General features: G+C 43.3%; 1 protein-coding gene across 2 annotated transcripts in view; it reads right to left on the bottom strand.

Annotated features, from left to right (window-relative positions):
* Nucleotides 1-15242, bottom strand: part of TAF1 (TATA-box binding protein associated factor 1) — a 28473-nt gene extending 13231 nt beyond the window's left edge. Inside the window, exons 1-22 of one of the 2 annotated variants that reach the window (XM_008636180.2) lie at nt 15131-15242; nt 14418-14534; nt 13498-13617; nt 12829-13070; nt 10624-10842; nt 9970-10188; nt 9596-9797; nt 8603-8716; nt 8125-8292; nt 7615-7742; nt 7404-7511; nt 6393-6566; nt 6134-6307; nt 5945-6049; nt 4705-4905; nt 3724-3865; nt 3187-3317; nt 2600-2680; nt 2050-2199; nt 1792-1911; nt 1446-1621; nt 505-746 (exon numbers count right to left, since the gene is read on the bottom strand). In XM_008636180.2, coding sequence (XP_008634402.1) covers nt 505-746; nt 1446-1621; nt 1792-1911; nt 2050-2199; nt 2600-2680; nt 3187-3317; nt 3724-3865; nt 4705-4905; nt 5945-6049; nt 6134-6307; nt 6393-6566; nt 7404-7511; nt 7615-7742; nt 8125-8292; nt 8603-8716; nt 9596-9797; nt 9970-10188; nt 10624-10842; nt 12829-13070; nt 13498-13617; nt 14418-14448 — 3247 coding nt within the window. In that variant the 5' untranslated portion in view covers nt 14449-14534; nt 15131-15242. The remainder of the gene's footprint in view (nt 1-504; nt 747-1445; nt 1622-1791; nt 1912-2049; nt 2200-2599; nt 2681-3186; nt 3318-3723; nt 3866-4704; nt 4906-5944; nt 6050-6133; nt 6308-6392; nt 6567-7403; nt 7512-7614; nt 7743-8124; nt 8293-8602; nt 8717-9595; nt 9798-9969; nt 10189-10623; nt 10843-12828; nt 13071-13497; nt 13618-14417; nt 14535-15130) is intronic. The other variant, XM_017737583.1, reaches the window with a different exon arrangement.
* Between the last annotated feature and the right edge of the window lie 374 nt (nt 15243-15616).

Here is a 15616-nt window from a genome sequence, read left to right as displayed (position 1 = left end):
TGCCACAGCACACAGTGTAACAGACACTGCTATCAGCCTGCAGACCGTGCCTGCTTCACACACAGAGCTGCATGTACACAGAAGATCCAACTACAGAACCAAAAGCTCGTTCCAGGAACTATATGTGAAAATATCTTGACGAAAGTACTGAAAAAACAGCTTCCCCTGACCCACCCCCACTCAAAATAAAAAAAAGAAAAAAAAAAAAGAAACTTAAGCAGGGAGCAGCAGTGACTATCTAAAGAAATACCAGAGTAAGTTTATAGTTCAAAATAAACAAAAGATACGAGGCAAAGAATACACCTCACATGCACTTTCAGCCAGTAAGTGCTCAAGAGAAGGAAGAACCCCCAGAGAGGGAAAAGCCCCAGATAAGCATGTTTATACATTCTCCCTGTAAGGAATCCACACCCTCCTGAGAGGCCAGATCAGCATACTTTGCAGCCTGACACAAAGTCCTGCATCCCTTCCCAGGCCTAAGTTCTGTTGGTTGCAGTTACTTACACAGCCCCTTTTTGTCTCTCCTGTCCTTTTTGCCTCTGTCTTTGTCATTGCCACTGTCTTCTCCCAGGAGCATCCTCTGCAATTCCTTCCGTTCCTGCTCTTCTCTTTCCCGAGAGAGCTGAGAACTAGTTTTCTTGTTCTGTAACATATTCTCAATATTCTTTCCCATCTCTTCAAAGTCACTGTCTTCAGCTGAACTGCTATCTGTGTCTGTTGACAGGATCTCAGTGGATTCCAGAACCCTGAAATAGGAGGCATCTTGAAAGTCAGTGAATGTTGCCCTCCCAAATTAAAAAAAAAAATCAGCCTGTTAACCTTCCCAAATACAAAGGTAAAAATGACACAAAGGTTTGAGAATTAATGATACAAATCACTACTGCAACAATGGGCACAATATATTCCCTTCTCAGCCTTCCTTTTAGTCCCTATGTCTAAAAAACCAACTGTTCCAAGACCATCTTCTCCAAAAAGTTGATCTCTTCTTAATCAACAGTACTTTATTTCCTCACCACTCTTAGGTCTCAGGCCAGAACAAGGGATAATGCAGGACTTCTTCTGGCAGTTCTGAAGAATAGGACATAGAATTGGCAGCTGCTACCCAAGAGAGAGGGCAAACTGCTCTTAACAATTAAAAAAAAAAATAGAAAAGAAAGGAAATAAGGTGGTGAGCTGCTGATGTGTGGAACTGCAGAACATCTCATGTCATGACTCTGCAACACATTCTGCCTTTCCAAAAGGTTTGTGACAGCAAAGACACTAAACCTGAGGCTTTCTATTACCAGCCAAAGGCCTCTTTCTTAGTGCTGTATTTTATGGGCCCAACAAGTTGAATCAACATCTACACCACCACATATCAGTGAGCCCCAGGCATGCATAGTGCTGGACTTTTGAGGTGGGGACGGGGTGAGGCTCAAGGCTGTGAACATCAGATAAGAACGTACTTATTTTGTAAGTCAAAGATGCGCTGACACTCTTCTTTGTATCTCTCCTGATGTTCTGCCACAGAGAACCGAGAGCCACGGGCAAATTTGCTCATAGGCCCTTCCCCTGAGCGTGCCTGCTCTGTGGACATCGTACGGACCACGTCAATCACCTCCCACCGGGACAGCTTCTTTATCTGGAAAGAGGAAGACAAAGAGTGGTTTTAGAGACACACAGCTGAGGTAGCTGGCTATGGATCTCAATTCCTCTCCACACAAGGTCAAAGTAGAAATTTATACGTCCCTTCCACTATCAGCTGCTAAATCCATTAGTGAAGTCTGCAGCCTGCTCTGGGCTCACGCTCACCTCCTCCTCAGGGACTCCAAATTTCCGCAGAAGCTGTTTGGCATTTTTCAGGGAAAGTCGGCGCAGATCCGCGTCTGTGCCAGTCACTGTCTTCTTCACTGGCTGAGGCTCTTTATCGTCCTGTTCAGAGGAAGATTTGGCCTATTAATGTCATAAGAGTCTTTCATAGGCTCATCTGATATTTTCTCTTGCTTATGTCCAATATTTACTCCACTTCTCCCACATGACCTCCCAGCTATTGCTCCTTGGGAACTATACCTTCTGCTGGGTTGGTTTGTTTGGAATCTTGACATAGGAAAATCCTTCCCCACAACCGGTGGGATCTGCGACACCAGTCACTTCTAGGAGGCACTTGCCCTTCATAGCAGCAATAAAGGCTCGTGTGGTGTTCCAGGGAGCCGTGCGCACCTGCCAGCGAGAAGAGAAACACTCATAAACCTGTTCCATTCCAACCTTTTACTTTGGGATTCTTCCAGTCATAATGAGAACTTTTCATACTGACACAATGAGGGTGAATTCCACTTCTTGATCCTTCAGCTGCCCTGATAACACTTCAAGGAATAACCAAAGTGCTAAGTAACTCACAAAAGGCATTTAAGGTAAAAAAAAAGCCTAGTCCTGAAAGGACGTGCAAGAACAATCACCAAAGACAGGTATGAGCTGGCAGCAAATTTCCAGGGAAGTTGTGAGAATATTTGAACCTGAATCCCTCTTTAAATATGTCTTTTAAATATAAAGACCTCATTTTTTCTCTTGACATTCAAATTTATATATTGGTGTATACACTCATGCATCACTCTGATGGTACCTCATCATCAATCTTCATTTGGAAATCCTCTTCATTCTCCTCTTCTGGAGCAAAAAAGGATTTCTCCCCATAACCTGCATCCTGCAGAGAAATATTAGGGAAAAAATGAGAAGCTGAAGTCTTACTGAAGAGAGAACTAGAACTGTCTCTGTGGAGACTTGTCATGCTGAAGAAGCAAACTTCCACAGACAGTTGTCTGCAAGATTCACTGTGACCCACAGTAGCACAGATCCATAACTAAACAGTGCACTCAACTTCAAAAAAATAATCAGTGTCTCTTACAGCCACCTGCTGGTTACTTTCTGCTGTTGAGCTCCAGGTATAAACATAAGCCCTTTCTTGTACCTTCCCTTTGGTACTTTTGAGCACAGCTAATTCAATAGCCAGATAATAGCTGGTAAGAATACAGTGTCTCTCTCTTTAAAACTTAACTCCCTTTTATGCAGCAGCAAACTTAGCAAGTGGCACAATAGTTAGGGACCTAATTTGCATACTTCATAGCAAAATCAGCTTTAGGCAGAAGGAGTTACCTAGGCTCACCCCACACAGGGTGTCAGTAGTTTGCCTTGGAGCCAACCAGGATTTACCTTGAGCCGCTGCTCGGCCGCAATCATGCTGTAATAGGCACAGCACTGCTCTGGGGACACCATGGCTCTGATCTCCTCCTCTGTTGGCAACCTGAAATCCGGCTTTAAAACCCACCAGTTGGAGTCCATCCCTGAAAAATGCACAAGACAAACACTGAGTAGTTTCCCACACGTGCTGGATGCCATGACAGTCCCAGCTTCCACTTGCACGTAGTTGATTGTAAAACACAACACAGCCACACACAGAGGGAAGGGAATGTGTTTGTGTCAGTGTCTTTAATGAGTAAATCGCTGCCCAAAGGGTTATTAAAAATGCCTAATCTGTAGTCACTTCTCACCATCAAGCACACTTGTACCAAAAGAAAGCACACACTTTGAAAAACTGGAACGAAAAAACCCTGTCACATTACATTTCAGTTCTACAAGCAGATGTTTTCAAGAATGGTTTATCAGGAGGAGATGTTCCCTCCTTCTGCTCTGTTTGGAGCTACAAGAGCAGCAAGGAATGGCTGACCACCCAATAAAACCCATCACTACCTGTGCGTTTGAAGTCAGCACAGAGCTTCAGCCGCTTCCGGATGCTGCTCTCGGAGTGGGAGGGAAAGGCCTTCTTGATGTCCTCCATGCGGATCCTCCGGGGACGGTCTCTGCTCTTCCAGAAGAGGCGGTAGATAAAAACCTACAAAACAAGACCCATTTGTTCAAAGAAAGAATAAACAAACTTGCAAAGACAATATAGATAATGTTTCTGGTGACTGCTTCAAACTTCCTACTTGAAAACCGTTGTTTCTCGTAAATTTACTCAGTAAAGTTTTCCAAGCCACTTGTCTGCTTCAGGTTCAGCTATTTTTGAGAATGAGATGTGGAAAAAACATTTGTCTTGAAATTTTGTTTTATCACATTAGGAATGTTCATGCTTTGGCACAGAAATTCTGTGAACAGCAGGGATTTTCCTGCCCTGCAAATACCTCTGGAGTTAAAATTTTGAGTTAGATTGACAGTAAATTACTAGAAATTATGTCCAAAATCTGAACTTCGGGATAATTACTGAATGCTTATGGTCAGTCCCAAAGTTAATCACCACATGATCTGGAAAATTAAGGAAGACCTATGGAGCAACTCTGTGTGATAGGACTGTGGTAAGATTCCTTTACTGTCTCTTAGTGAAATCCATCTGTCCTTTACACAGCACAACCATTTCAAAAATCACTCTAATTTCTTCAGTTTCATACAGTTATATACAATCTTGTAACCTTTTATTTTGGTTAAAAAGCCTTTATCATTTACTTTTCAGATAGGATGCAATTAAAACAGAAGAGACATGTTATAAACCAAAATGAGCTGTTTGGTTAACATCCAACTCTTGCAGTGCTCTCACCTCACAAGAAAACAATCAATCAAAAAAAAAGGGAGTCACAGCAGGACAATGAGATTCTCAAATCAAGACTGTCTACCTGAGGCCCAAGTTTATTCCATGGGCTTTCTCCTAAGATCCCCAAATAGTCTTTCATCACATACCTGCAGGAAATCCCTGATATGTGTGTTAGCTCGTTTAGAGTTGGGACCAGGTACTTCATAGAGTGGGCACTCCTGCCCAACTACAAAAATATCCACTAATTCTCGAATGTAGTAGCCTTGTCGTGTGCGGATGATCAGGAAATCTGTTTCAGGCATCTTATGTAAATAGATGGGGGCCCGGAAGAGATTGTTCTCAAATGCCTGTTAAGAGAAAGAGGTCCAAGTTCGACAGTTAAGTTTTGATCAAATCTTCTGTGATTCAATCTACAAAAAAGATCTTTAAAAAACCCAACATCCCAAGGTTCATTGCAATGGTACACCATCATTTGTATCATGTAGCTGTGATACACATGTAGATGTGCAGGGAATAGTCAAGGATGAAGAACAAAAGCTTAAGAAACACTGGAACAAATGCAGAGATTGAAGGGCTCTTTGGACATTGGAGGTACTTTAGGACCTTTAAGGAGGTACTTGCAAAAAAAGAAAGAACACACCTCCAAAAGAGCACAATATCCACAGAAACCAGCCTAACACACAATTAGCATTGTTAGTTCTGTGATGACTCTCTAGTATCAACCTTCACCTTACCTTTTTCCTGTGGTACAGAATGGAAGAATTATTGCTGCAGCAAGAGCAGCTAGCATTAACTGAAATCCATTTATATTTACATTTATGAACTGTGAACCAGCTGGTCCTTGTAATATTCTTAATTCCTCTCCCCACATCAAATGTATGAACTTTAACAACAGAGAGAGGCTCATAAAAGCATAAATCTGTACACCTGACTAGTAACTGGCATCCAACAGTCAGAAGTGCAGTCCTCAGAAAGTACACAAAAGGTCCTGGATCATGATAAATCCATGTTTTCTATCCCCTCCAACACCTATTTACTGAGCTCCCCAGCATTCAAGCAGCTTTGGTTTTCCCCTCAGTCCTCTCTAACACTATTTCTAATGCCATGACTAAGCAAAACAGCAAAGACTCACTACCTGCAATTCCTACAATTCCTACAATAATTTTAAAAAGCATACAACAGAGATTTTTTTTTTTAAAGAAAGCTAAGAACTGAATTACTATCAGTAAGCAAAGAGCCATAAACTGGAAATGAAAAGGAATCTGGGTTTATTTTGGAAGCTAAGCATTATTAGTGATTAAATAAATAGGGCTTGTAATAGGCACTCTGCCTATTAGTCCACATCTAACTTATCTGTCTCTTAAATGTAGAAACCTCGTTTCTCACCTGGAGTAACTGGCCTGGATGCAGAGAACCCAGGAACGGAGAAGTGTGACAATAAACAGTCTCTCCATATTTACAGTCTGGAGCTCCTGGATCTTTACCAGGTTTCTGGAAAGTGCAATGAAGGTGCTGTTAGCTCTCAGCAAGAGGCAGAGGGAAATCACTGTCCAACAGCAGAATCTGCACACTCACCCTTTTGTAGTAATTTTTAATCTTTGTTGCCATGCCAACCTGCATCATCAGAGGGGCGTTCTCCTCACTGTACTCAGCAAGGATGAGATCTCCATCCTTGCCAGTGAGGTCCTGTGGTGTGCGCATGAAGAACATCTCCCCCCCGCCAGAGGCCTGGCGCTCCTGCTCCCTCATCTGCGCCGGGCACAAGGGACAGAGTCAGGAGAACAGCTCAGCAAACAGCCCAGGCACATTCAAAGGCTGACAGCAATAACTGTACCTTGGCTTTCTTCTTGATGTGCTTCAGCAGAGGCTGCACAGCGTGGGGCCCGGGCTGGGACAAGGCACCAAAGGAATATTTCTTCAGGGGAGGCCGATGGAATTGTCGGAGCTTCATGGGACCCATGTGGGTGGGAAAGAATGGCTGGCGGAGCTCCACTGCTGGGATAGAGTGCTGATACAGAACAGAATCCGTGTTAACAGGGACATGCACCACCTCAAAAGCAAGACCATCCTCTTATCCTGTTAAACCCTACATAAGAGGGCCCAGGGATATTTTTAGGTCTCTCAGCAGTAACAGAAATGCATTGAAATTTGCTTGTCATCATAAATGTTGCCTTTTGACAGAAAAGTGCTTACTTCTATATAAAGATCTTTCCTTTGTGTACAGAGATTACTTCAATTTTACTATTTCAAATGGTACCCAATGATGGGATCTTTTTACTAACCAGGAACTACATGTAAAGCCATTATCTCTATCGGTGGGAGAGAAATTAATTTGGAATTACACACAATTTTCTCATTAGAGAAGATTCTGGAGTCAGAGGTTTTAGAAGTCACTGAATTCCACAATGAAGGAAGGAAAAAAACATCACCTCCTCACCTAGGGCTAGTGAGCAGTAATTCAAATTCATCAGTAACTAAATTAATTTTATAATATTCAGACTAAGACACACAGTAGCAGCGGAAGTACAACCTGCACCTCTTTCTCCCCTCCCACTATTGGTTTACAAAGAATAACACATAACAAGACACCAAACACAAAAGCATGGTGAGTAGGATACAGCAAGATCAAGCAACTAAACCTCAGTTTGATCAGGCAATCAATAAAAGTTAGTTCAAACTCCTAATTTTAATTGAACATTAAAAATATGTCTCGTGAACATTTAACTGACCTGCTGTAATCTCAATTCTGTTTTTCTACAAATCCAAAGTCCTACCCTCAGCTATAAACCTCCTACAAAGACACTTTAGCTCTTCCTCACACCACAGTGAACACTATTGTGACTACCTGGATGATGTTGCCTCCAAAGGTTCCTCGAAGTCCCTGCTGTTTGGGATAGTAAAACTCATCATTGGAGAGGTTCCAGGGATCCTTCACCTCTGGCTGAGACATGTTCTAATTCAATTTTAAACACAGCGAGAGAGGTGTCAAAAAAATAAAAACTCACTCCTTCTTCATCATTCCTAACCCCAGAGACGATGCTAAAGCTTATGCTGACCTGCTGTGGTTCTTCCTTGATGACACCTGTTTTTCCCAACAGGATTCGACTCTTCTTTAGAGAAGACTCTTTCTTGTTCTCCTTGGATGGAGAGTTCAAAGTCATCTCTTCCTTTTCATCAGGAATTTCTAAAAGCACAAGTTTACATCCCTACCTTCCCTCTTCAAACCAACATGCATGCAAGTCAAATTAAGACTGCCACTCCTAAAACACATCAAGGGTCAGATTAATCATGTTAAATTTAACTTTCAAGGCATTAATTTTTGCTTTCCTGGCAGTGCATTTAACTTGGAAGTTGAATGTGTACACCACACAATTAAAGGTTATTAGCATCACCACCTCCTGCTTAGGCCTTTGACTTGCAAATTAACTTCAAAAGCCAGAATAAAGGAAGGCCATAAGTATTGCCCCAGTCCATTTATTTCCATTACAGTGCGATTATAAACCCTTGCTTTCATTTCCCCTGGTCTCTTCTCATTCGAGTCAAAATTTTGGATGCCATAAACATACCTAGAATTATGTTTTCATCATTTGGATCAAGTGTTAAGACAGGGGGATCCAAGTAGGTTTCCATTGCCTGGTCATCCCAGATGATATTGTCTTCCCAACGGCCATACACTAACTCTTCATTATCAATTGGGAAAATGGAGTACCAGGGCTTGTCTTCATCCAGGGAAACTGCAACAACCATAAAGTAGAACCCTCGAGAATTTTATACACAGCCTTGGCAGAAAACTATTTCAGATCTCACCCCCACATCTCATTCCCTCAACCTTCCCCATCTTTCAGGCTTCCTGAGGCAGGACCTCTAAAAGGCAAAAGAAAACTGATCTTGAAAGCAAAGAGGAACTAGAGCCCCAAGTCTGAGCTTTGCCAACACTCAGAGATTTTGCTCTACTGAAACACAGGCTCCAAAAAGCTGCAGAGCAAACAAGCAGCCCTTCTACCATAGAAATGTGTGTCACATGCACCTATTCATGGCCATTACCTTGCTGTTCAGGGGCCTTTTCCTTGCACTTTGCTATGCCCAAGACTCCTGCTACATTGGGTTTCTGCGCTAGAGGAATTGGTGAATTGAGCAAAGAGCCACTGCGGTTCAAACCTAGAGAAAAGGAAAACAAAAGTAAGGTCAGCTTGAGTGGGAGGGTCAGGGACACTGCAGTGCCTTGAACCAGAACTGGGGGGGGGTCACACAGAGAGTGAATTTCATCCTCATGGACCTACTGCTCATATCCCAAAGAGTGACATAAGTCATTAGAACTGGGAAAACTTAAAAAAAACACATTTCACCCAGAGCTGACGGCTGGAGTCTGCAGCCTCTTCAAAGAATCTCCAATTCACCCACCCAATGCCTCAGTGTCTTGTACTCACAGTTGAACATTAAAGGATTGACACTAGTACCCAATAAAGATCTGACACTCCCATTGGTGTTTCCTTGTAGAAGCAGGAGAAGATATAACAGACAACAAACATCCGTTCTACACGAGCAATTTCAATTTAAAATGCATCCGTATCTAAAAGAAGTCTGAGGCTTGTAAGAATTGTTATTTCCTATCTAGAAAAAACAAAGTACCATTTTTAGTTGAGGAGAAACTTCTGAAGACTTTTACATAATTCTTCCAATTAAAAACAAAAGTAAACAAAATTCCACTAGCCTATAAAAAGAGGAAATTCTAAGGGTAGCTTTGCTTAATATTAATGTAGATGGATCCAGCATCTGGTATTCCCCATGGAGGGAAGAAAGCCAGAGCTGGGATGGGGGTTTTTTTAACAGAAGTGACCTACTCTGTTTTTGGAAAGATACTAAGTCTCAGAATTCTCAGTGGAGCTGTGATTTTGCCAAAAAGCATTCCCTGACAGGGAGAATTCTACATTTGAGACACGCAACTGTACATGTGCAATTGAACTAAATGCTGCAGTCGAACATGTAATGAGTCAGCTCAACTACAGCAAGTAAAACTGGTGACAGACCCCTGATCACCTTGTTGGGCATTGTATGCAGTGGCATTTCTGGTCATGCTGGATGGCAGCCAGCCCGCCAAGCTCGCACGCTGCGTCTTAGTCCCTTTGTGCTTGACATCCTCCCCATTCCAGATGACATCATCCTCCCACTGGAGCTGTGTCACCATGAGGAAGTGCTCATCAGCTAGCAGATCATCCTTCTCCTTCATCAATTCTGCATCCTGGAAGGGCATAATAATTGTTGGAAGACCTGACTTGAAAGACATCCTTTCAAGCTAAAGGAGGAAAACTCAAAGTCTCATTTTGCACGGTGCACAACAATCCACCAGCCCATCACCAGACTCTCATTGTGCAGCAATCCCCACATCCATCTCCACACTTTGCCCCTCTCACCCCCTCATCTGTGTGTCCTTCAGCCTCCTGCTCATTCTTCTCCTTCAGCTTGAAGCCATAATCGAACCCGCTGCCGTCTTCGGGGATGCCCAGCATGTCGTACCAGAGCTGGGCAGGGCCGTAGCGCCACTCGGCCACCTTGGGCTTCGTGTCTGTCACTTTGTCTATGTCACCAGTCGACTGGGAAAATTTCGACTCCACAGGTGCCATCATGGTAATCTGAAGCACAGCAAAGGAGGGAATGGTTACACTGGTGGTTTATCTAAGTGTCAGTAAGAGGTCTCCTCCTTCCAAGTTTCCCAGCTTATTCTCGTAGAAGAAAAGCATTTCTAAGAAGTTCTGTTCCATACTTACTAGCTGCCTCAAGAATGTTCTGTAATTAGACTTCCAAGAACACAGGGTTTCTTCTTGATACAAAGAGGGTAAGCTCTCCTATTGATCCTGTACCATGGATGCAGCCTGCTCAGTAAGAAGCAATCACCTGAAGTCACTGACTAGTATTTAGAGAAGAGCTGCTGCCCAGCTGGAATATAAGCCAACTCTGTTCTCCACTTTTCTTTTGAGGGAAAAGCTCCTTCCTCTAAAAGTCACTGTCCAATCCACTACTACCCCCAGCACTAGCTGGTGACCCTCTCTAAGTCTCAGATATCCCACCTCATCATCTGAAAGGCACTGCTCAGGAGGGGGAGGAGCAGCAAACTCATACTCCCAAGGAGATTTTCCTTCCACTCCACTCTCAACCACAACTTCACCCTCCTGTATCTGCACTTCCTGTGCCAACTCCCGATGCTTCTTCTTGCGTTTCCTCCGGGCACTTCGCCAGACCGACGGAACGTTCTTCCCAGGGCCAAAGAGACGCAGGAAACGCAGCACCTGGAACACGAGAAAACAAGAGGATCAGATTAAAAAAGACACCGTGGAATGCTTGCCCTCACCTGAAGCACTGAAAGAGAGCACCCTGAAATTCAGAAGCTTGGCCTGTGGTACAACCCCAGTTCCCAATCCAATCAACAATCTCTTGGTTACACTTGAAAAAAAAAAGAGTTTCTGATCCTTCTGTTTGATGGATCCTTCCCTCTCAAAAGGATATATTCTTAATTTCAGACAAAAAGAAAGTCAGAGGGAAGAAAGACTGCCTTTATATATTGGACATGTGGTTAGACACCGCCTGGAAATAACTGATTTTCATTCTGAACGATCCACATTCTCCAGAAAGACAGATGGAGGTTGAAGAAGAGTTCATAAAATTATCAGCAAAAGAGACAAGATAAAAGAGAGTTATATAGAGATTTCTTAAGCAAAAAGATAAATAATACAGTCCAGAAATAACACACTTATTTTTATTTCCATTATAATGTAGTTCCCCAGTACTGCGTACCTCCAAAACCTGCACTAAGGGTAAAGATAAATTTTCTCTTCTATTCCTTCTATGGTTATGATTGCTGGGTTTTAGGCACTTAAATTTTTTTTCTTCTAAGAACTCTTTTAATCAGGTAAAACATTGTTTCTAAATTAACTGGCATACTTAGGAAACAGGAACCAAAAATTTGCAGGTACACCCTATTAATGTTCCCTGTTAATCTGTTACACTGGTCCCCAAAGGAAATGATGTTTATATGACCACTCTGTCCACTTCTGCCTACATCCGTGTAAACCTTCTTCCCAAAACTCCCAGAGATCCCTTCTGAACTCTTTATCCAGTTCCAATGACCTATCATGAAGGGCAAAGGTCTCAGACAGAGTTAAGCTTCTAACAGTTTAAATGGACACAAAAGTCTGCTTCTGCACGTGCTATTTTAGGAGGTTTCATCCAAAAATACAATGCTATATTAACATGCACATCAACCCATCCTCATAGCAAAATCTACAGGACTTTGCCAGCTCTAGTGCTTAATCATGGAAAGTGCTCAGCATTAACTGCTCGCACTGATTTCTGCACCCACTGGGCACATCCAACACTGAGCCAGTCTCTGACATTACGTGTTGAGGATCAAAGAAATGAACACACCAACTGATACACAGGAAACACCAAGTTTGCAAAAGCCTAGAAAACATTGAGAAGGGAAACTTCTGTGCTAGAGCCTCACCTAGATTACCAATAGACAGTGGTTACCTAAATCATTAAAACGTGACATTTAATTATGCAAATTGTTCAGCTCCTTACACGAACGCTCTGAGGCACACATAAAACCAAGTTATCCTTGTTCACAACCATCTGTTTGGCAACTATAAGCTCATCTTCATTGTCCTTCTCCTCTTACCTTTCCTCTTTTCTTGACAGCTTTAAAACTTCCAAAATAATTATTGAAATACCTAAACTGCATTTTCTATTTGGGAGCACTTAGGAAAGAATTGTAATGAATTCACTTTGTGCAAAACCCAACCATTCTTTGAACCAACTTGCTTTGAGGTGATTTCTAATTTATACTCAGAGCAGTTTCAAGGGAGAATTAAGTAAAGATACAGATCACAAACTGTTTCAGGAAAAGCACACCAAGTTCAGAACAGCATGAAAGGAGGAGCAAATATTTACCAGAAAATCCAGAAAGCAGACAGATAAGCACCGGCTTTTAATCATCTGGCAAAAGTATCAAATTAACAGGCCTGTGCTATGGTCTTACAGAAAAGCAAAACATTCACACCCTGATCTATAGGACACTTTTTAAGAGATTACTGCAAATGGCAGGAAAAGTATTAGATAAAAAGCAATCTGGAAACAGCAGCACAAGGAAACTAAAGAAAATATTAAGTGAGCAAGAACATCTATGTGATTGCTTAGTACATACCCTTAACTACTGTACAATGCATATTTAGAGGGCTTACATGACACACATCTCTTCCACGTATCTCTTACAATACCTTGCCTGGTCGAAATTCTGGGAAGAGCTCTGTAACACTTGGCAACTGTTTGGTAGCATCTCGCTGCATGATTCCTGCAAGAGGAAGTGTGAGTTTGCCTTCCTTGGATTCTGCCTGCCTGGCTTCTTGAGGTCCCATCTCTGACTCAGAATCAGAGCTGCTGCTGAAATCCACCTTGTCGGAGGCAGCAGAGGAAGGAGCAATGATGGAGGGCAAAATGATACCGTCTCCATCTTCAGATACTACAATAGAACAAGCACCTCATAAACAAACAAGTCTCCTCCCTCTCCCCTAGCACAACCCCATAGTGCCACATTTACTGTTTATACCAAGTTATGCAAAAATTAAGCCTGTGCAGGCGTTCTGAGTACCATTCTGGTTTAACCTTTCATTTTATCCTAAGCGTTCCAGGTGAATTCCCCAGCCACAACTGAGAGGATGAGATAAAAAAGCAGTTTCATTGTCAATATGGGTATTTCAACAGTCACTGGAAATACAACACTCCACCCTAGATTTCAGGCAATCCTGCAACATCACAAACACTCACCTTCAGATGCAGCCTGCAGACCGAGTTTTGGTGATGTGTGGTGCCGCGGAACTGCTACACAGCAGCGTTTGCTTCCTTCAGACATTCACATTGCCAGAGAGAAGAAGAAAGTCCTCACTCACCAGTGGCAGCTGCATCCTTTTCATCTTCTTTTTTTCCAGGTACTGGAGGTGGTGGTGGTGGCGGCATCAGCTTGGAATCGATGTCTTCACAGTCAGCATCATAATCATCCTCATCTTCATCTAACCAGGCGGGAGGCAAGACTAAGTGTTAAGCAGATAATGAAACAAAACCAGGCACCCTTTCCATTTATTCTATCTCAAACCTGATGGCATAGACACCATTCTCATCTTGCAACTAGATGAAAACTCTTACCAGTTCAGCTTCCTGCAGAAACTCATTTGCAAGATGTAAATTTAAAAAACAGTGGGAAGGAAGGACAAAGACAAACTGACAGAAAGATGACTGAAGTACTTAAAATCTATGTGTACATATACATTCTGCTGTGATCTCCTTTTATTCAGTTTGCCTATGTGTTTATATATTCTGCTATCACATCCTTTTATTCACACTTTGTAGAACAAATAAAGCTGCTAGAGAAGTAAGAAAAATGTGGGTTAAAAAGTCCAAACCACCTTTATATCCCACTAACCACAATAAGTCACCAGAAAGGTTAAGTGTAAGACACCTTTAAAGAATATGCCAAGATTTAGCATTTACACCAGCAGCTATTCAAATGGAAAAGCTGCTTATTTTTGAAAACATATTCTAGGCCAGACAGAGATACCAACAAAAGAACCAAGGTGTCTTCTGCAGAAAGCCTTTTAAAAAAAAATCAAGATAGAACAGGAGAGAGATATTAAGACTGAAGTGACTACGATAAGGAACTGATTCCTTAAAAGAGGAAGACAGCAAGCAGTGGCTTCATCCAGTGAAGACAATTTCACAAAAGCTTATATTGGCCTCCTGAAGTAAGGAGTGAAAAGGCACAATGCCCCAGAACATCTCCTACAGGCAGAGCTGTAATGCTGATCCCCTTTACCTGGCCTTCGAGCCGGCTGCAGGCTGCCCATCGCCTGCTTGTACCGACGGCTCTCATCTTCTGCCACTTCAGTGATGTCTGAATAATCAACAGCATCCTCTGTGCTCTTAACCCAGCCTAGGAAGAAAAGAAAGCTTGTCACACAAAACTTTATCCTAATTTATATTAGTAACTGCAGACTTCACTAAGTACTTATGAATCCTTTGCTATGCTTCCTCTATTTAGAGGAACAAAACTATCTGATTAACATCTCCCACCAGAGTACTTTTCCCCTCATTCTAATCAAAAGCTCTCATAGCACTGAATGTCCCCTAAAAGACTGGTAAACAAGCAACTTTAGCACAAGGAACACCTATCACTTACTCACTGAAACTGTTCAACAAGTTCAGAAATAAAAGTAAGAGATATTATAATACTGTGTGCTAAGTATGCTTCTTTAATCCAAACACAGACTGAACTTATTCATGGAGAAACAAGAAAAAAAAAACCTTAAAAAAATTAAAGGGAACAAGTGCAAAATTTATCAGGAACTACTGTGGGATTCTGTTTGGTAAGATGGAGAAGGGAAGGCCTTTGACAGAGGGTCTCTGACCAGGGAACACCGCGCTATCCCCTGCAGACCCTGACAGCCCAGGTGCATTTTGTTCTCTCCGGCAAGAGCTGGGAGCCTGCAGCCCCTCTGCCACCCAAGCACAGCTATCCCAGCGCCAAACCTTCCTCGTCCAGGTGCGCTCCCTCGCTCTCGGCGCTCTCCTCCTCGCTGGCCGTGATCTCGGTGATGAGGTTGCCCAGCCCCAGCACGCCCAGCCCGGCCAGGTGCTTCTTGGATTCCTGGGGAGACCAGAGCTGGGAGGCTCCGACCGCCGGGCCGGGCCGAGCCCCTCGGGCGCCTGCTGGGTCCTGTCCCGGAGCCCGCCCCGAGCATCCCCCAGGACACCCCGGGACATCCGGAGACACCCTGGCTCATCCCGGCACACCCCGAGCACCCCGGGACACTCCGGCTTCACCCCCAGACACCCGGGTCACCCCGGGTCACCCCGGTACATCCCGGCTTCACCCCGGCACACCCGGGTCGTCCCCGGACATCCCAGCACACACCAGGTCACCCCGAAAAACCCCGGTACATCCCGGCTCGCCCCAAGCACCCCGGTTCACGCCGTCCCTCTGCCCGCGGTGCCTTCCCGGAGCGATACTGCCCT

This window comes from Corvus brachyrhynchos, unplaced genomic scaffold (assembly GCF_000691975.1).
Source record: "Corvus brachyrhynchos isolate BGI_N302 unplaced genomic scaffold, ASM69197v1 scaffold346, whole genome shotgun sequence".
In the NCBI taxonomy this organism is placed as follows: Eukaryota; Metazoa; Chordata; class Aves; order Passeriformes; family Corvidae; genus Corvus; species Corvus brachyrhynchos.
The sequence above is the reverse complement of the archived record's forward strand: the minus strand, read 5'-3'. Positions and strand labels throughout refer to the sequence as shown.